We start from the raw sequence: 19,365 nt of genomic DNA, 5'->3' as shown, positions 1-19,365 counted from the left end.
TGGCCATCCCTCCCAGGACGGGCCCCTCGGGAAAACCGGGACCCCACACCTTTCCCAGCACTCACAGCTCCTTGTTTGCCTTCCAGCTTCTGGCCGAAGAGAAGACCATCTCGGCCAAGTACGCGGAGGAGCGTGACCGGGCCGAGGCCGAGGCCAGGGAGAAGGAGACCAAGGCCCTCTCGTTGGCCCGGGCCCTGGAAGAAGCCATGGAGCAGAAAGCAGAGCTGGAACGGCTCAACAAGCAGTTCCGCACGGAAATGGAGGATCTCATGAGCTCCAAGGATGACGTGGGCAAGAGCGTAAGTACAGGCTCGTCACAAAAAAGTCCTTTCCCTTCCTCCCTTGGGACCACCCTGTGGCTACCGCCTCCTGCACCTGCCCTTATCCTCTCCGTGCGGCCCGGGGCTGTCTGTTCGATGGACAGTCAGTCCCATTGTGGGGTTTTGGAGGGGACATCTGGAGGGCAAAGGTCATTACCCCATTAGGTGTGAGGGCTCTGAGGAGGCCCAAAATCTAAGGAGGTTGGAATAGTTGGATAAGACCCCACACCCAAGTTGAGGAACTGTGCTTCGAATAAGAGGAGAGTCTGGTGTTGCATACTTGGGTCCGACCGGCCTCCCGTCCCCTGGCCTGGCCACCGAGCAGCCTGTGCTTGGCTCCCCGCTCCCTGGGTGGTGTCTCTAATGCGGCCCCGGGTTGGCTCTCGTGTCCCAGGTTCACGAGCTGGAGAAGTCGAAGCGAGCCTTGGAGCAGCAGGTGGAGGAGATGAAGACCCAGCTGGAGGAGCTGGAGGACGAGCTGCAAGCCACCGAGGACGCGAAGCTGCGGCTGGAGGTCAACCTGCAGGCCCTGAAGGCCCAGTTTGAGCGAGACCTCCAGGGCCGGGATGAGCAGAGTGAGGAGAAGAAGAAGCAGCTGGTCCGACAGGTGAGGGAGGCCGTCTCGCAGACTGTGAGCCCGTCATTGGGCAGGGATTGTCTCTGTTGCCAAATTGTACACCTCAAGCACTTAGTACGGTACTCTGCACATAGTAAGCGCTCAATAAATAGTGTTGAATGGATGAACCCACCCTGGGCCCTTTGGGACTTAGCTCTCCCTTTCTAATTGCGCTCCTCCTTAGCAGGCTGAAACTCAGGGCAGGGTAAGGCTGCTTTCCTCTTTCTCCACAGTCCACTCTCAGCCTGGCAGGGTGGCCAACTGGAAGGAGCACGGGTCTCTTAGTCCGTTGACCCTGGCTGTCACCCCAGTCAATCATTTGCATTTGTTTTTTTAAAACGGTATCTGGTAAGTGTTTACTCTGTGCCGGGCACTGTAGTAAGCACTGGGGTAGAAACAAGCTTATCAGGTTGGACACAGTCCAGTCCCGCATGGAGCTCAGAGTCTTAATCCCCATTTTACAGATAAGGGAACTGAGACACAGAGAAGTAAAATGACTTGCTCAGGGTCACACAGACAAGTGCCGGAACTGCGATTAGAACCCAGGTCCTTCTGACTCCCAGGCCTGTACTGTATCCACTGAGCTATGCTCTTGAGTGCTTACCGTGAGCAGAGAACTGAACCCTCCTCTAGGAGCTTCACAATCTACTTCTTGCCTGATGTGTGACATTGGACAAGTCCTCTTAACCTCTGTTTCCTCATTTGCAAAATGGGGAGAAAAAATATGCTCTCCCTGTCTCTTAGCTTGTTAGCATCTGGTTGGACAGAGACCGTGTCCGATCTGACTATTTTGTATTTATCGTTTTGTGTTTCGGTGCATACGTGGCACATAGAAAATGTTTAATCGATACCCTAATTCTTCTCCACCTTTGGTCAGACTGACAGGCCTGTGTCCGGGCAGGATGCCCCCTCGAGTGGTTTCTCCCCTCCCATCCCATCCCCTGCCTCCCCCCATCTCTCCGGTAGCTCCACACCCTGCATCATTTATGCCCCTGATGGTCAGAGTCGGTGGAAGCTTATGGGAAATCTGCCTCTGGGGCTGAGGAGCCGGCTGAGCGGTGGCGGGACCAGCGGGGTCAGGGAAGAGGGCAGAGCCCGGGCCCGGCTCCGGTGACGGCTTGGACTCCCTACCCACCAGGTGCGGGAGATGGAGGCCGAGCTGGAGGATGAGCGGAAGCAGCGCGGCATCGCCGTGGCGGCCAGGAAGAAGCTGGAGATGGACCTGAAGGACCTGGAGGCCCACATCGACACGGCCAACAAGAACCGGGACGAGGCCATCAAGCAGCTTCGCAAACTGCAGGTGAGGCGGGGTGCGTGGGGTCCCCGCGGGCGGGGTCTCCGCTGGGCTCCTGTCTCCAGGGCAAGTGGGGCTCCTGCTCCCCGTCTCCCAGTGACACCTATTATCCCTGTCGGGCCCGTGAAAGTGAGGAAGCTCTAGGGTTAGAGGGAAAACCGAGGCTCAGAGCAAGTCCGTAGAAGGGTGGGCCACCAAAGACTGGCCTCCGTCCTGTTGGGCCAGAGCTTGCTCTTTGTCAGGGGTGGGACCGGCCTTCAGGGAGGAGTCCGAGGAGGGTGGGTTGCAGGGAGGGTGGTGCGCTCCCCTCGCTGAGCGGATCCCCTTGTCCCATCTTCAGGCCCAGATGAAGGATTACATGCGGGAGCTGGATGATACCCGCACCTCCAGAGAGGAGATCCTGGCCCAGGCCAAGGAGAATGAGAAGAAGGTGAAGAGCATGGAGGCCGAAATGATCCAGCTGCAGGAGGTAAGAGCCCACTCCTTCCCCGCCCCACCACCCGCCCCGAGAGCTGAGGCCACTCGAAGCCACCCGGACTGCTCTGTAACCATCTAGGGCTTGGGAAGACTGACTGACAGGAGCCATTTGGGACTCGATTCCACCGTGGCGCGGTGACCCCAGCCTCTGGGGCAAGATTGGCCATCGGTCAAGACTTGGATTGATTGTCATGTATAAAGCACTAGGCATCTGCACTAAGTGGGGTTGAGGGTGGTTGTGCTACTTGGTTGGGTGGGGGTTGGGGTGTGGGGGCTGACTAAGCTTATTGTGGGCAGGGATTGCATCTACCAACTCTGTTATATTGTAGTCTCCCAAGTACTTAGTACAATGTTCCTCACATAGTAAGCGTTCAATAAATGATTGATAAAGACAAGGAGAGGATGGCCCACCCACTCGCCACGCTCTCCCTGGGCTGAGGGTTTGTGAGGCCACCCTCAGTGACCCCCTCCCTCCCCCCGGCCATCTGGGATCCTAGGAACTTGCTGCCGCCGAGCGGGCCAAGCGCCAGGCCCAGCAAGAGCGGGATGAGCTGGCGGATGAGATCACCAACAGCAGTGGCAAAGGGTGAGTGACAACTCACCACCACCACCTGGGAGGGCCGGGGAGGACCAAGGAGGGGCCGGAATCCGGGATCAGAAGCTCCGGGACTGGGGAGGGGAAGGAGACCTTGCGGGCTGAGCCGGGCGGCTTTGCGGCTGCGGAGCACACGGGGGTGACGGGGCCGCGTCCCGGCTGTCCCACAGAGCCCTGGCACTGGAGGAGAAGCGGCGACTGGAGGCCCGCATTGCCCAGCTGGAGGAAGAGCTGGAGGAGGAGCAGAGCAACACAGAGCTAGTCAACGACCGACTGAAGAAAGCCAATCTCCAGGTGTGCCCGCCTTCAGGACTCCTTTGTGGGTCCTGATCTGAGCTCGCTTTTCTGGCCAGGTGTAGAAAGTTTACCCAGGTGCTCGCACCCCAAGGATATCTGGGGGCGAGGGGAAGCTGGCTGGGAGAGAACAAGGGAGCATTGGAGGCGAGAAGGTCACGTTCCCTGGCTCAGGAGAGGGGCTGGGGCGAGAGTGGTAGAGCTGGGCTCTTCCAGAAGCCCTCTTGCCGTGCCTTCCTCTGCCCCGGCCTCCTGCACCTTCCTGCACCTGTGGTCCTCCTGCCCACATCCCCACCCCTCCCACCCGTGTCCCTGGCCTCCCCAAGCCCTTCCCTGGTCTTTGTGCCAGTCTAAGTGGGATAGGAATTGTGTCCCACCTGATTTGCTTGCATCCACCCCACAGCTTAGTACAGTGCCTGACACATAATAAGCACTTAAATACCATTAGTATTATTATTACTATTATTTCATAGCAGAGCTGCAGGACTCCACAGGTCCCGCTAGCCTTGGCCTTGAGGGAGTCTGAGCTGGGATGCTGCGATTGGGGTCTCTGAAGTTTTCCCATCTGAAAGCGCCCCCCAAACCCTTCGCCCCAGGCAGGGTGGCACATCCTGGCAGCTCGATAACAGCCCGGGCCTCGGACGTTCCAGGGGTGCAGGGGGTGCTTACGTCAGCTTCTTGAGAGGTAGACGAGTTTCTAGCGGGGGAGAGGTCAAGGAGCTCGAGCAGACTGTCCTCCCAACCACGGGCTCGGCCTGGAGCACTGCTGGAGGATTCTGGGAGTCCTCACCCTCTGCCCTCTCCCCAGCCCTTGGCTTAAAGTTGGGTCACTGATGGCCATTGCCAAGGCCCTTCTGTCCTTGCCTTCTCTCAACCCCCCAAGGCCACCGTGCTTTCTTCCTCCCCGCATCGCGAGGCTCCCCATCCACAAAGCTGAGCACTGTAAGCCCAGACTTCTATGGGGTGCTCACTTCCTCCTCCTCCCCCCTCCCCAGATCGACCAGATCAACACCGACCTGAACATGGAACGCAGCAACGCCCAGAAGAACGAGAATGCCCGCCAACAGATGGAGCGCCAGAACAAGGAGCTCAAGGTCAAGCTCCAGGAGATGGAGAGCACCGTCAAGTCCAAGTACAAGGCCTCCATCACCGCCCTGGAGGCCAAGATCGCCCAGCTGGAAGAACAACTAGACAACGAGACCAAGTATGTCCGCCAGACCCTAGCCAGTTTCCCGGGCTCCCCAGGGCCTCGTCAGGCCGGGGAGAGAGGACACGGGCTGTCGGACTCCTGCCGCCCCTCCGAGCCTGTAGCCAGCACCCGCTGTCGGGGGTCCTGCGCACCCCCGGGTCTGAGGCTAGGATTGGGCCCAAAACCGTACCCCTGGGGATCGGGCTTTGCCACTGGCAGCTCGAGCCTGTTTCTCTCCCACCTCCCGCCGGTGCCGTTGTGGCCGGGGGCCTTAGGGAGCCCGGGTGAGCAGTGGCTTCTCTCAGGGGATCAGATCGGCCATCCGAGGTCCTTCCCCTGTTCTGCTGCTCCCCGCTGCACCCCAGATGGGGACCGAGGGAAACGCTGTTCTCTCGGAGAGGGGCGGGCGTGAGCGAGCCGGGCCGGTGTCCGCTGACCCGAGTTTCCGCACAGGGAGCGCCAGGCCGCCTGCAAGCAGGTGCGCCGTGCAGAGAAGAAGCTGAAGGATGTCGTGCTGCAGGTGGATGACGAGAGACGGAATGCCGAGCAGTACAAGGACCAGGTGAGGCCCGGAGGGGCCTGGGCCGGGCTGGGGCGGGGACCACGGGGTCCGCGGGCCTCAGCCGGGCCGGGCTCTGGGCCGCCCTGCTCGGCGGCTCCTCTGAGGGGGCACCGGCTCTAACGAGGCTGTCCGCTCCGCAGGCCGACAAAGTGAACGCCCGCCTGAAGCAGCTGAAGCGCCAGCTGGAGGAAGCGGAAGAGGAAGCACAGAGAGCCAACGCTTCCCGCCGGAAGCTTCAGCGGGAACTGGAGGATGTCACGGAGACTGCCGACGCCATGAACCGCGAAGTCAGCTCCCTCAAGAACAAACTCAGGTGAGAGACGGTGGCCCGGGAGGGTCGTCCCCCCACCGCCCCCCGATTCCCAGGTCCCTTCCTGGGACGGCCCCGGCTCCTCCCCGCTGGGCGACCGCGCCAGTTTGACCACCCCTTCCTGTCCTCCCGTAGGCGTGGCGACCTGCCGTTCGTCGTACCCCGCCGACTGGCCCGAAAGGGCACGGGTGACTGCTCGGACGAGGAAGTGGACGGCAAGGCAGATGGTGGCGAAGCCAAAGCTACTGAATAATTCTCTTCTCCCCCCCGCCCCGCCCCCGGCCCCTCGGTGTAGAGCGACACCGTCCCCCCCACCCCGCCTCCCCGCCACACACCTCACCCTCCTAGAGACTGCTGCGATTTCCCCCTCACCCGCCTCCCCTGACCCCCCAGATCTGGGAGCGTCGGAACTGCAGAACACAGAGAACCCTTCTCTTTCCACGTGCCTTGTATGTGAAGGCACCCGCCTCCCGGCTACCAACTCTTCTGTGACTCAAAATAGCAAGGAGTCAGGGCTCAGGACCCCCCAGCCTCGACAGCGCGACCCCGGCTGGGGCTAGGGGTAGCCCCGCCCTCCCCCGCCGGAAACCCCAGCAGCTGAGGCCGGCGGGAAGAGAGGAAGGAGGGACCGGGATCGAGTGTCTTCTGTTCGTCTATTTCTCTTCAGATTAAAGGAGTCTCATCCGTCGGGTGCAGGGGGCAAGTCCTCTCTGCCTCCCCTCCCCCTGCCCGCTTCTTCCCACCCGTCTGCTGTTGGCAATCATGTCTGATGACCTCACGGCTGCCCGCCGCCTCACCCGCCTGGCTCGGGGGACGGGATGCTCGGCGGGGAGGGGGTGGTGGCAGGGACACAAACGGCCTCATCCTGCCTCCCCGTGGGGAGGGGTGGGGGGTGGCGTTGCTTCCAGGGATGTCTGCCAAAGCCTTACTCTCCCGACTCCGTGTCCGGAACCGGCTCAAGTGCAATGATCCCCCACCCTCCTCAAGCCTTTCCTGAGACCCTCCCTTCTCCCACCCCCTTTCTCCCTCTCTCTTTCTCTCTCTCGGGGACCAAATCTGTTCAACGGTCAGAGACACCCCCCCCTCCCCAAGGGCAGGGCCTGGCGGCTGAGGGGTCAAAAGGGAAAGAGACGGACCCCCACCCTCTCCACTGGTCCCTTCCCTCGTCCTCTCGCGAACCCGCCCCGGGCCCCAGGCCTGCGGCTGGTGGTCGGTTCTGCACCGCTGACCGAGTATAGTTGAGACCCTTTAAGACCCTTTAATCTGCACAGATATTTTTTTTAAAGTCTTGTATCTCTCGTAATGAATAATAAAATAAAGGTCTTTATCACTGCCTTCCTATCGGGACCGTGGATATATAGAGAGTAGTCTTTACTTTTTTACACCGTACACTGGTTGCTGGATTTACCTATATTCTTAACTGTATTGTATATGCTGCATTTAGCAACGAAAACTAACTAGAAAAGTACCAACCCTTCAGTATATAGAGCTGCGTCCGCCTTCAAGCTCTGAATGCAGGTCCCAGTTGCTGTCACCGGAAAATGACCTTAAACCCTCCCTCTCCCCCACCTTTTTTTATATAATAAAAGTGCCTTAGCATGTGCTGCGGCCGCCCGCTTCTTACGGATCCGTGGTTGACGTTAAAGCCACTGGGAAATACAATAAAGATGACCATGTGCTACAAACTGTGTGATGGTATGTGGTGTCCCTCCCTATTTCCCGGCCCCTCCCAAGTGCTGTGCCGCGCTGCCGCTCGGCTGCACCTTCCAATCTTTGGAATATCTCCCTTGCTTCCCTTCCCTCCCCATGCCGGCTTCTGACCTATTTCCCCCTTCTTAGCGTCGCCGCTCGAGAGCGCGGGAAGAGGCGGAAACCGAAGGCCGGAGGTCGCTACGGCTTGCGTTCCTCTGCTCCCTTGTTAATCGTTTCGTCCTCTCCCGTCCGCTTAGTACAGTGCTCGGCACACGGTAAGCGCTCAGTAAATTCCCGACTGAGAATTGAAATGACGGGCTTAGCTATTAGAAGCCCCACTTCCCCCTCCCCCCGCAACTGTTTCTGTAGTAGCTGCATTTTCCATTCGGATCTCCCAAGTGGCCCAGGGAATTGGGGGACTTCTCCAGAGCCCATCAGTCGTATTTATTGAGTGTTTACTGTGTGCAGGGCACTGTACTAAGTGTTAGGGAGAGTCTTGTCTTATGTTATTGAGTCATTTCTGACCCACAGTGGCTCCATGGACACATCTCTCCCAGGACAACCCACCTCCGCCTGCAACCATTCCAGTAGTATGTCCGTAGCGTTTTCTTTGTAAAAATACGAGAGCAGTTTACCGCTGCCTTCTTCCGTGCAGTAAACCTGTCTCCATCCTCAACTCTCTCCCAAGCCTTTGCCACCCAGCACAGGTGAGTTATGACTTGTAGCAGATTGCCTTCCCCTTGCTAGCCACTGCCCGAGCAAGAAATGGAGAGGGTATGCCTTTCCTTGACTCTCCCACCCGTAGCCGAGACTGGAGGGGTACTGGAAACTTTCCAGGTGCGATTTTGAGAGGTGAACTTGGGAGAGTACAGCACGACAATACAACCGCCACATTCACTGGTCACAACCGAGAAGCAGCGTGGTTCAGTGGAAAGAGCCCGGGCTTGGGAGGCAGAGGCCGTGGGTTCGAATCCAGACTCTGCCACTTGTCAGCTGGGTGACCTTGGGCAAGTCACTTCTCTGTGCCTCAGTTCCCTCATCTGTAAAATGGGGATGAAGACTGTGAGCCCCACGTGGGACAGCACGATCACCTTGTATCTACCCCAGCGCTTTGAAGAGTGCTTGGCACATAGTGAGCGCTTAACAAATACCAACAGGTACTGAGACCAGAACATTATGCCTTTCCCAGGCTCCCAAGGTCTTTGGGCAGTCACAGCAGAGGTACTTGGAGCTAATCCTCATCCTGATGTTTGAAGCTCCTCCTTTCTCCCGCCTAAATGACTGATGGGATTTGACAGATGGAATTTTCCCAGATCAGACCTGGGCAGTAGCCAGGCTTTTATTGGGAAGCACCAATCCGTCAATCAAATGAAAGCTTGTAAGTATTTCTACTGTCTCGTTCCCTGCTTCGTTGTAGCGTTGCTCCGGACGGAAGCCTTTATGGCTCAGGATCCTGTCAATCTCTCTCCTTACTGTCTCTGGTGGGAACCAGCTGTGGGGCTAAGAATTCTGTCAAATGTTCGAGAATAGCCAAACCTCCTGAAGAAATTTTCTAGGCGTTAAATTTCGAAGGAAGGTATTCGACATTTACCAATACAAAAATACGACGCTATCCTGCACTGATTACTGTATCAGCCTTTTTGCTGACCTCCTTGCTTCCTGTCTCTATTTGTTAAGTGCTAATTATGTGCCAGGCACTATACTAAGTGCTGGGGTAGATATACACTAATCAGGTTGAACATGTCCCAAAAGGGGTTCACAGTCTTAATCCCCATTTTACAGATGAGGTAACTGAGGTAAGTGAAGTGATTTGCCTAAGGTCACACAGCAGGAAAAGGCAGAGTCATTTGCACAGGGGAAATAGCATGGCCGAGAGCCAGACGACCTGGGTTCTAATCCTGGATCTGCCATTTGCCTGCTGTGTGACCTTGGGCAAGTGACAACTTCTCTGTGCCTCAATTTTCTCAACTACAAAATGGGGATTCCATAACTGTTCTCCCTCTTAGACTGAGTGCCCCATGTGGAACAGGGACTAGGTCCAGCCTGACTAATTTGTATCTACCCAACGCTTACAACAGTGCTTGATGCCTAGTAAACATTTAACAAATGCCATTAAAAAAGGGGGCAGAATCAGGATTAGAACCCAAGTCCTCTGATTCCCAGGCCCCTGCTCTTTCTATTAGGCCATGCTGCTTCAGCACGAGTGTCTCTGAGTCCAGAATTCAGCAGAAGGCCAGGGAGACATGAATTTGGGTTGTAGCTTTCCTAGGCTCACCTTTCAAAAAATATTCAGCTTCCCTGAGTGTGCCTTCCTATCTCCCTCCCTCCCTGCCATCAAGGACATGATCCCCGCCTGCAGCACTCTCATGCAGAAAGAAAAGCAGTGTGGCCTTGTTGACAGAGCCCGGGCCTGGGAATCAGAAGGACCTGGGTTCTAATCCCAGCTCTGCCACTTGTCTGCTGTGTGACCTTGGGCAAGTCACTTACCTTCTCTGTGCCTCGGTTACCTCATCTGTTAAAATGGGGATAAAGACTGAGCCTCATGTGGGACGGGGACTATATCCAACCTGATTAGCCTGTATCTATTTCAGTGTTTTAGAACAGTGCCTGGCACATAGTAAGTACTTAATAAATACCTTTTTTTTTTTAATAAAGAACAAAACAAAAGGTAATTCTGTGCAAGGCCATCTCCACCACAGTGGACGTTGGGTAGAACAATGAAGTGCTCATTTTCCATATTGGCGCTATCTCCCGCCAGCATTTTTTGGGCATTTGGTAATAGCGGGAAGGATGGGACTTTGTCAGGTAAGTGGCAGAAAAAAGATCCAAGCCATAAAGAGGAGAGAATAGAAGCGGGTTCTGGATGGAGAAGTGAAGGAAAAAAGGAAAGTAGCCACTCTGGCCCAATCAATCTATCAATAGTATTTATTGAGTGCTTATTATGTGCAGAGCACTATACTAAGCACTTGGAAGAGTACAATATGACTGAATTAGCAGACACATTCCCTGCCCATAATATCAATCTTACAGTCTAGCACTCACTATGGATTAAGCACAGTTCTAAACACTGAGGTAGATATAGATATAAATTAATCAGATCAGATTCAGCCCCTGTCCCACAGAAGATTGACAGTCTAAATAGGAGAGAAGGGGATTTAATAATCCCCAGTCTCCGTGATTCCCTACTACAACCCAGCCCGCACACTTCGCTCCTCTAATGCCAACCTACTCACTGAACCTCGGTCTTATCTATCTCACTCCCGACCCCTCACCCACATCCTCCCTCTGAACTGGAATATCCTCCTTATGGTAACAGGTGATGACTTTCCCCACCTTCACAGCCTTACTTAAAGCCCTCTCCAAAAAGCCTTCCCCTCATTTCTTCTTTTCCCATTCCCTTCTGCTTCACTCTTGCACTTGGATTTTGGTCCCTTTATTCACCCTTTCCTCAGCCGCATGGAATTTATGTACACATCTGTGGTGCATTTATTTATAGTGATGTCTGTCTTCCCCTCTAGACCGTAAGCTCATTGTGGTAAAGTAACTCTGTTATACTACGCTCTCCCAAAGGAGAAGCGGCGTGGACCAATGGATAGAGCCTAGGTTTGGGAGGCAGAAGGACCTAGGTTCTAATCCTTGCTCCACCACTTATCTGCTGTGTGATTGGAGGTAAGTCACTTCCCTGAGCCTTAAGTATCTCATATGTGAAATAGAGATTAAGACTATGAGCCCTATGTGGGGCATGAACTGTGTCCAACCTGATTCTTATATCTACCCCAGGGCTTAGGACAATGCCTGACGCATTAGTAAGCCCTTAAGAATTACCATTTTAAAAAAAGCACTTAGTAAGTTCTCTCTAAACAGTTGGTGCTCAGTAACTATGACCGATCGATCGAGTGGTTGAACAGGTATTGAGTCGCCATTTTACAGATGAGGAAACTGAGGTTTAGAAGTTGCGACTTGCCCAAGACCACACAGCAGGCAAGGAGAAGAATTGGGATTTGAACCCAGATCCTCTGAGACCCAAGCCTGAGCGCTTTCTACTAGGCCACCCTACTTCTCAGGAATGGTTTGGAAACAGCTACTGTGGGCCATAAGCTGGAGACCAGGCCAGCTGGTAGGGGAGGGGAGCCATGCAGGTCCCCAAAAAGATAAGTGCCACTCAGTGAATCCCCTGCTCCCCTTTCCACTCATTCATTTGTATTTATTGAGCACTTACTGTATGCAAAGCACTGTACTAAGCACTTGGGAGAGTACACTATAACAATAAACAGATACAATCCCTGCCCACAATGGGGGAGACAGATACTAATATAAATATATAACTTACAGAAAAATCACTTGTGTTCATTCAATTGTATTTATTGAATGCTTTCCATGTGCAGAGCACTTGTACTAAGCGCTTTGTGTTCCTACGCGTTGCAGCACACAGTAAGCCCTTTATATGTACATCATTGTTACTATCATTATGTTGTGCACTCCTGCCCCTCCTCGGCATGCTCTCCACCCTTGAGTGGGGAAGATGGAGGGGAGGGAGAGGAAGTGCCTTTTTAAAAAATCCTCTATTAAATCACTTTACAAGTGCTCCCTCATTGGGGGGCCTCAGGGAGCTCTTACACTCTGAAAGCCAGCAGGCCAGCAACCCCTCCAGGGCCCTTTCCACAGCCCTGTATTGACCTGTGACCCTGGGGTCACGGCCTAAGGGCTCTCCCCTCCGGGGCCTCTCCCAGCTGGGCGGATCCCAGGGTTGTTAGAGCCAGAGAAGAGGTCTCCCAGACAGATGAGCCCTGCAGCCTTTTGGAGCCTCTGGGGTTTGGGCCGGATGGTTTAAAGCCTTGATCCTGTGTGATAAATTATGAATTAATGCTTTCTTCACCGGCACCATGTCAATTATTCATCTCCGCTGAGGCCCCGGGGCAGGACTCACAGGGGCCAGGCCACTGGATCCCACCTCTTATATTAATCATTAGTATTTACTGAGCGCTTACTCTGTGCACAACACTGTACTAAGCACTTGGGGGAGTACGATAGAACACGGTCCCTGTCCACAAGGAGTTCACAGTCCAGAGGGGGAGACAGGCATTTCTATCGATAAATAAATTGCGGATTTGGACCTAAGTGCTGTGGGATTGAGGGAGAGGTATATAATGGGTACAGATTCAAGTGCAAAGGCGGAGCAGAAGGGAGTGGGAGAGGAAATGATTCTCTTGAAGAGAATCCGTCAGCTAGGAAATGGCTGGGGAGTGATGGAGCCTTTGAGGCTGGAAGGACCCGGGAGATCTGGCCACGTTACTTCCCCAGGTGTCCAGAATCAACTTTCGCAGGGATGATAGGGACCTCGGGTCCCTATGGTTGCCACAAAAGCAGAGTCGGTCAATCGTCAGTCAATCCTATTTATTGTTTTCTGTCTGCAGGGCACTGTATTAGAGAAGCAGCGTGGCTCAGTGGAAAGAGCATGGGCTTTGGAGTCAGGGCTCCTGAGTTCGAATCCCAGCTCTGCCACTTGTCGGCTGTGTGACCGTGGGCAAGTCACTTAACTTCTCTGTGCCTCAGTTCCCTCATCTGTAAAATGGGGATTAAGACTGTGAGCCCCACGTGGGACAACCTGATTCCCCTATGTCTACCCCAGCGCTTAGAACAGTGCTCGGCACATAGTAAGCGCTTAACAAATACCAACATTATTATTATTATTATTATTGTATTAAGTGCTCTGTTATCTCTGCATTTCTGTTTAAAAGAAAACAGTGACTTTTGATTAGAGTCTTCCCTTGAGCCCCCGATGCCACACAGAGGTAATATCAAGGCAACTGAAAGGCAACCTCCAGTAGGTCCTGCTTTGGGGTCTCCTCCCAGTTACCTCTGCCCCCTCCTCTCATGTCCTTAGCCGGCTCGACATTTCTCCGGGCCCACGGGCTCCCTTCCAGCCCGGGGATGGTTCCAGAAAGGTCTGAAGCCTCAGTTTAGCTCTGACTGGCAAGTCTATTCCTGAGATCGGGCTTTTGTGTCGGCCACCAGATTCCTGTCAGACGTGCCGTGCCTGAACAGCTGTGGGGAGAGCCAGCTGGGCCCTTGCCCGCCCTCTGCTTCTCTGGCATTGTCAGAGCTGGCCTGACACCGGGCCTTATTAGCAGCCATAATCAGCTCTGAGACAGACAAGGCCCAGGCTGATTTCTCAGCGCCCCAGCTGAGCAGGCAGGCAGGAAAAGAACGCCGTTGTCTCCGGAGCTGCAGTGACCGGGGAGCCAGTGGCCAGTGATGGAAAGCAGGTCTGTTTCCCAGGATCTCTTTAGACTGTAAGCTCCCTGTGGGCAGTGAATGTGCCCACCAACTCCGTCGTACTCTCCCAAGTACTTAGTACGGTGCTCAGCACACAAGAAGCTCTCAGTAAATACTACTGATTGATTGACCCTCCTCCTTATCTAAGAGACTTGCCAATCTCCCCAGTCAGAACTCCAAGGGGACATCAGGGCCTGGAAGCTTCTGGGTACTTTCACCACTTGGCCAAAGCACAACTCTCGCACAGGCTGCCTCTGGTTGGTCCATTCTAAATCTTAGGGTCGCATAATGGTCATTGCTTCCGCTGTCCAAGCAGTGAGGCAGACCTCAAAGTGGGGAGGGTGAGAGGTGGGAAGAATTGATGCGGGGGAAGGCAAAGAAGACTGGCTGGGGCCCTGGAAGGCAGGAAAAGCCCAGCTCTCCCTCCAGCAAATTCCCTCTGGCACAGAGGTCTTCCGAATTTCAGTTCAACCCTTCTCTATTTCTAATTTTATTTGGGTTTCATTTCTGGTTTTAGTCTTCTCATTTCCTCGGAGCAGCCAGCAGATCTTTTCAAGGAGCGGTGGGCTATCATTTGACTCCATGAGGGAGGTGGTAGGGGGAAGAAATAAAAGGAGAGAGGCCAGGAAGGAGCAGGGAGGAGGCAGGCAAATTCCCCTTAGTGCAACTGGCAAGGCAAAGGAGAGAATTGTAGTAATTATCCAGGTCAACCCCAGAGCTGTGCCTAGGTATTCCTAAACCACAGAAAAATTACATATTCTCTTTCTCTCCCCCAGCTTATAACACACAGCGTGAGAAGCAGCATGGTATAGTTGATGGAGCATGGACCTGGGACTCAGAAGGTCATGAGATCCAATCCTGGCTCTTCCACTTGTCTGCTATGTGGCCTTGGGCAAGTTACTTCACTTCTCTTTGCCTCAGTTACCTCATCTGTAAAATGGGGATTAAGACTGTGAGCCCTATGCAGGACAGGGACTGTGGCCAACCCCATTTGTTTGTGTCCACCCCAGTGCCTGGCACATAGTAAGTGCTTAACCATTGCCACAGTTATTATTATTTATTATTATTTTATTGTTTGAGGTTCGCTTGGATGTCACACATTCCCAAGTTTGGGAGACTGCCCTAACAGCCATGACAAAATTCAAGGTCCCCCTTCCTGCCACCCAAGTTTCAGGACAAAAATGGATGTGTTTGAAGGCTGGGCGGTGGCCAGCGGCCACCTCCAAGGCCCAACCCTGAAAATCCCCTAAATTCCTTCCGGCCCCTCTGGCCTGAGCCAGTTCTCAAAGGGAGCCAGGGTCCATGGAGAGATGCTCATTTGGTGTTGCAGGAGCTGTGACCTCATTTAAATTCAATCCTACTTTACCAATCCCTGCAAAGCCCTCATTTCTTCCATGGAAGCTCGTTGATTTGGGGCTTAATTTCGGTCACTGCGCCTCCCCGCACGGGACCCCAAAAGTGGCTTTGAGTGCCACGGAGCTGTCAGAATGGGAAAATTCAGTCCAAAGACTCCACTCAACTGTCGTCTGTCTCGCTGCGCCCAGCAGCGTAGGAGCCAGACCGCATGTCTGCTCTGTGAATAAAGCCAGAACGTGAAATATTTTCCACCGGGGCTAAGCATGACCTTCACGAGTCACCACTGGCTTATAAAAGCTCGCCTTGCCGACGCTAAATGTGGCTCGAAGCCACCCGCCCCGAGCCAGAACAGCTTAGTGCTGCTTGGAAAGTCAGCTTCCACCGAAAACTCCATTTAATGTTTAATGGATAAATTTTTCTGAGGCATGACTGCATGGGGCAGGCACGGGTTTTAGATGGTCACTTTCCCCAAGAAAGTTCAATTCTAGTTTTGGCATTAATCTCAAACGCCAATGGGAGTGTGGTTTATTCTGTGCCAACGGGACTGACAGACCAGACGTTCTTCGAGTCATGAACAGCAGTCAGGCCTAGGAGACTAAAAGGGGAACCATTTGATTGACGGCCCGTCTGTCTGACTGACAGTGCACCCGTCTGGTTGCGGGGCTGCTTTTCGGGTAGTCCTGGACATCTCTCCCGCCCACTACCGCTTTCCCAGTGCTGTAAAAATAATATTAATGATGATTATAATAATTGTGGAATTTATTAAGTATCTTCAATGTGCCAACCACTGGGATGCATACAGGTAAATCAGACGCAGTCCCTGCCCTATGTGAGGCTCACAGTGTAAGGAGGAGGAGTAGATATATTTAAGCCCCATTTTACAGGTGAGGTAACTGAGGCATAGAGAAGTTTAGTGACTTGCCCAACGTTCATGATGGAGCCAGAATTAGAATCTAGGTCTTCTGACTCCCAAGCCCATGCTCTTTCCACTAGGCCACACTGCTTGCTTTCTTTAACTCTCTTTGCTTCTCCCCAGTGGAAGTAACTCCAAAGACCTGGAAAACATTGATGCCAACCTTTCCAGTGACAGCAGCGAGGGGGAATTATGGCAGGGATCGATGGGTGCAGAGCACAGCTGGTCGGAGATCAGGGAGGCCATTTCTCAGGAACAGTGTCAAATGAGCATAACTGGTCCAGAGCTTCACTTAGGCCCTAGTGGAAGTGAGTGAGCGTCCCGCTCAATCAGTTAATCATTTGGGAATGTGACTGTGACATTGTCGTAGTCTATTCTCCCAAGCATTCAGTACAGTGCTCTGCACACAGAAGGACCTGGGTTCTAATCATGGCCCTGCCACTTGTCTGCTGGACAAGTCACTTAACTTCTCTGGGCCTCAGTTACCTCATCTGTAATATGGGGATTACGACTGCGAGCCCCATGTGGGACAGGAACTGTGTTCAACTTGATTAGTTTGTATCTACCCCAGCGCTTAGAACACTTCATGACATATAGTAAGCACTTAGAGAAATTATTATTATTATTATTATTGCCATTTTCACTCCATCCTAGTAGCCCCCCGGCATTCATTCAGTGATATTTATTAAGTGCTTACTCTGTGCAGAGCACTGTACTAAGCAGTCAAGAGAATGTCCGTCCCAGGGCCCTTCTCTCACTGCTCCCCGTCTGCCCCCACGGTCCCACCCAAACCAGGACAATTCCGGCCTCACTTCATTCAGTAGTATTTATTGAGCCCTTACTATGTGCAGAGCACTGTACTAAGCCCTTGGAATGTACAATTGGGCAACAGAGAGAGACCATCCCTGCCCAGCGATAGGCTCACAGTCTAAACGGGGGAGACAGCAAAGCGAAACAGAACAAAACAAGACAACATCATCAAGATAAACAGCTCACTTGAAGGGGAGTAGCATGGCGTAGTTGATAGAGCAAGGGCCTGGGAATCAGAAGGTAATGGGCTCTAATTCCGACTTTGCCACTTGTCTTCTGTGTGGCTGTGCACAAGTTGCTTCACTTCTTTGTGCCTCAGTTACCCCATCTGTAAAATGGGAATTGAGACTGTGCGAGCCAGCTGGGACAGGACTGTGTCCAACCCGATTTGCTTGTATTCACCCCAGCGCTTAGAGCAGCGCCTGGCACATTACAAACACTTAACAAATACCACAGTTATTATTATTAGGGGTGAGTCAGGGTCCGAGACTTGGTTCCGGCTCAGTGGAAAGAGCCCGGGCTTGGGAGTCAGAGATCAAGGGTTCGAATCCTGGCTCTGCCACTTGTCAGCTGTGTGACTGTGGGCAAGTCACTTCACTTCTCTGGGCCTCAGTTCCCTCATCTGTAAAATGGGGATTAAGACTGTGAGCCTCACGTGGGACAACCTGATTACCCTGTATCTGCCCCAGCGCTTAGAACAGTGCTCTGCACATAGTAAGCGCTTAACAAATACCAACATTATTATTATTATTATTATTATTATTATTGTTATTATTATTCTGGGCCACTGCTGCCCCCAGGGCCGTTGCCAAAGGGAGTTCTACTCGGACAATTCGGGCCCATTTGGGTAGTGGGTCAGGCGGCTCGGGGTGCGGGGAAGGCTGCCCTCCTGGCCCAGCCTGGCCCAGCCCGGCCCACATCCCAGGTCCTCCGTATTCCCAGCTCCGGCTCTGTCCGCCCCTCCTTCCCCGCCCAGAGCCATTCGTTTGGGACAGGTCGGGCGGCAGCAGGGCAAGGTGAACAGGAGCTGTCTGCCAGACCCTGGGGGCCTCTGACACAGAAAATGAATAAACCAGCTGGACTTTTCTTGGAGAGGGAAGTTTCTAAGAGTTTCCAACCCTCAGGCATTCCAGTCAAGGTGGCCACAAGAATCCAGTCAGCCGGTCTCCTCACTCAAACCCCTACTCTTCCTCCAGGAGGAGGCCTCATTTCCTTTTCTCCCACTCCCTTTTGCATCGCCCTGATTTGCTCCCTATATTCACCCGCCCGCGACCTAAAACCTCTCAACAGTTATGTACAAATCCATAATTTATTCATTGATATTAATGTCTGTCTCCCTCTCTAGGCTGTAAACTCGTTATGGGCAGGGAATGTTCATTTATTCATTCATTCAATCACATATATTAGGTGCTTACTGTGTGCAAAGAACTGTACTAAGCTTTTGGGAGAGTAAAATATAGCTGTAAACAGACACATTCCCTGCTCACAGTGGGCGCACAGTCTAGAAGGGGAGAAAGGCATTAATATGAATAAATAAATTACAAATGACAAATATATACATAAGACAAATATGTACGTAAGAATGTGTCTCATATAGTTATATAGTACTCTTCTAAGCGCCTAATACAGTTCTCTGTACACGGTAAGTGCTCATTACATATGATTGATTGATCGAATGAGGGTTAGGGCATAGATGAAGAGGTTAGGTTGGTATTTACAGCTGTCTCGTTTCTGGTCTGGAGTGTTTTCTGTTTTAGCGATGAGGATTTAACCGTCCAGTTAGAGGCCTCTCAGAGTCAGAGTTCTGTGCCAGCTATTCTTCCTTGGGAGCTGAAGAAAGGCATCATCTTACTCCAGCCTAAGTCAACTGACATGGGAGTGAACTGGTCTTTGAAACGGAGATCTCTAGCCTTGGCAAAGGAAATGGGCGGGATGGGATGGGCTCTTCAAGTCAGAAGATGTTTCAGGAATTAGGGACAAGGTGCTGCTCTGCTAAGGATTCTGAAGGGCTGGAGGTCTGAGCCTCAGTTCGGTCTAGGCAGGCCCCCAGTCAGTCAGTCGTACTTACTGAACGCTTACTGTGTGCACTGCACTGTACTAAAGCCTTGGGAGAGGACGATATTACAAAAAAAAGATACAGATGTGGGACCACACTGGATGGTTGTGCTTTAATATTATTCATTTCTCTTACAATAAAACAATATTTTAAGCAACTACTAACGCCGTTGTCTTCGGCTTGGAATGCGTTATGGGCAACCTGGGTGAACAAGCTGTCTGGGGACAAGAATCTAGATGGGAGCTGCGACTGGAATTCGAAAAATAGTTGCTAAATGCCTGAGACTTCCCCATGAGGCAGCAGGGTCTTGTGGAAAAGTCATGAGTCCCTAAAAAGACCCTAGTTCTAGTCCTGGCTCTTCACCTGTCTGCTGTGTGACCTTGGATAGATCAGTTAACCACAAGAAGCAGCAAGCCTCATGGCTAGAGCACCGGTCTGGGTGTCAGAAGGACATGGGTTCTAATCCCGGCTCCGTCATTTGTCTGCTGGTATGTGCCCTGGGGCAAATCACTTCACTTCTCGGTGCCTCAGTTACCTCATCTGTAAAATGGGGATTAAAACTGTGAGTCCCATGTGGGACAGGGACTATGTCCAACCCGCTTTGC

The 19,365-nt window shown here is 53.0% G+C and overlaps 1 protein-coding gene across 2 annotated transcripts in view; it reads left to right on the top strand.

Annotated features, from left to right (window-relative positions):
* The window catches only part of MYH9 (myosin heavy chain 9), a 101,482-nt gene extending 94,140 nt beyond the window's left edge, over nucleotides 1-7,342 (top strand). Inside the window, exons 31-40 of one of the 2 annotated variants that reach the window (XM_003430574.4) lie at nucleotides 87-299; nucleotides 715-927; nucleotides 2,075-2,236; nucleotides 2,571-2,699; nucleotides 3,205-3,293; nucleotides 3,473-3,596; nucleotides 4,592-4,800; nucleotides 5,239-5,347; nucleotides 5,488-5,660; nucleotides 5,793-7,342. In XM_003430574.4, coding sequence (XP_003430622.2) covers nucleotides 87-299; nucleotides 715-927; nucleotides 2,075-2,236; nucleotides 2,571-2,699; nucleotides 3,205-3,293; nucleotides 3,473-3,596; nucleotides 4,592-4,800; nucleotides 5,239-5,347; nucleotides 5,488-5,660; nucleotides 5,793-5,910 — 1,539 coding nt within the window. In that variant the 3' untranslated portion in view covers nucleotides 5,911-7,342. The remainder of the gene's footprint in view (nucleotides 1-86; nucleotides 300-714; nucleotides 928-2,074; nucleotides 2,237-2,570; nucleotides 2,700-3,204; nucleotides 3,294-3,472; nucleotides 3,597-4,591; nucleotides 4,801-5,238; nucleotides 5,348-5,487; nucleotides 5,661-5,792) is intronic. The other variant, XM_029079304.2, reaches the window with a different exon arrangement.
* The last annotated feature ends 12,023 nt before the right edge of the window (nucleotides 7,343-19,365 follow it).

The sequence above is a fragment of the Ornithorhynchus anatinus genome, chromosome 14, assembly GCF_004115215.2.
Source record: "Ornithorhynchus anatinus isolate Pmale09 chromosome 14, mOrnAna1.pri.v4, whole genome shotgun sequence".
NCBI classification, from domain to species: domain Eukaryota; kingdom Metazoa; phylum Chordata; class Mammalia; order Monotremata; family Ornithorhynchidae; genus Ornithorhynchus; species Ornithorhynchus anatinus.
The sequence above is the reverse complement of the archived record's forward strand: the minus strand, read 5'-3'. Positions and strand labels throughout refer to the sequence as shown.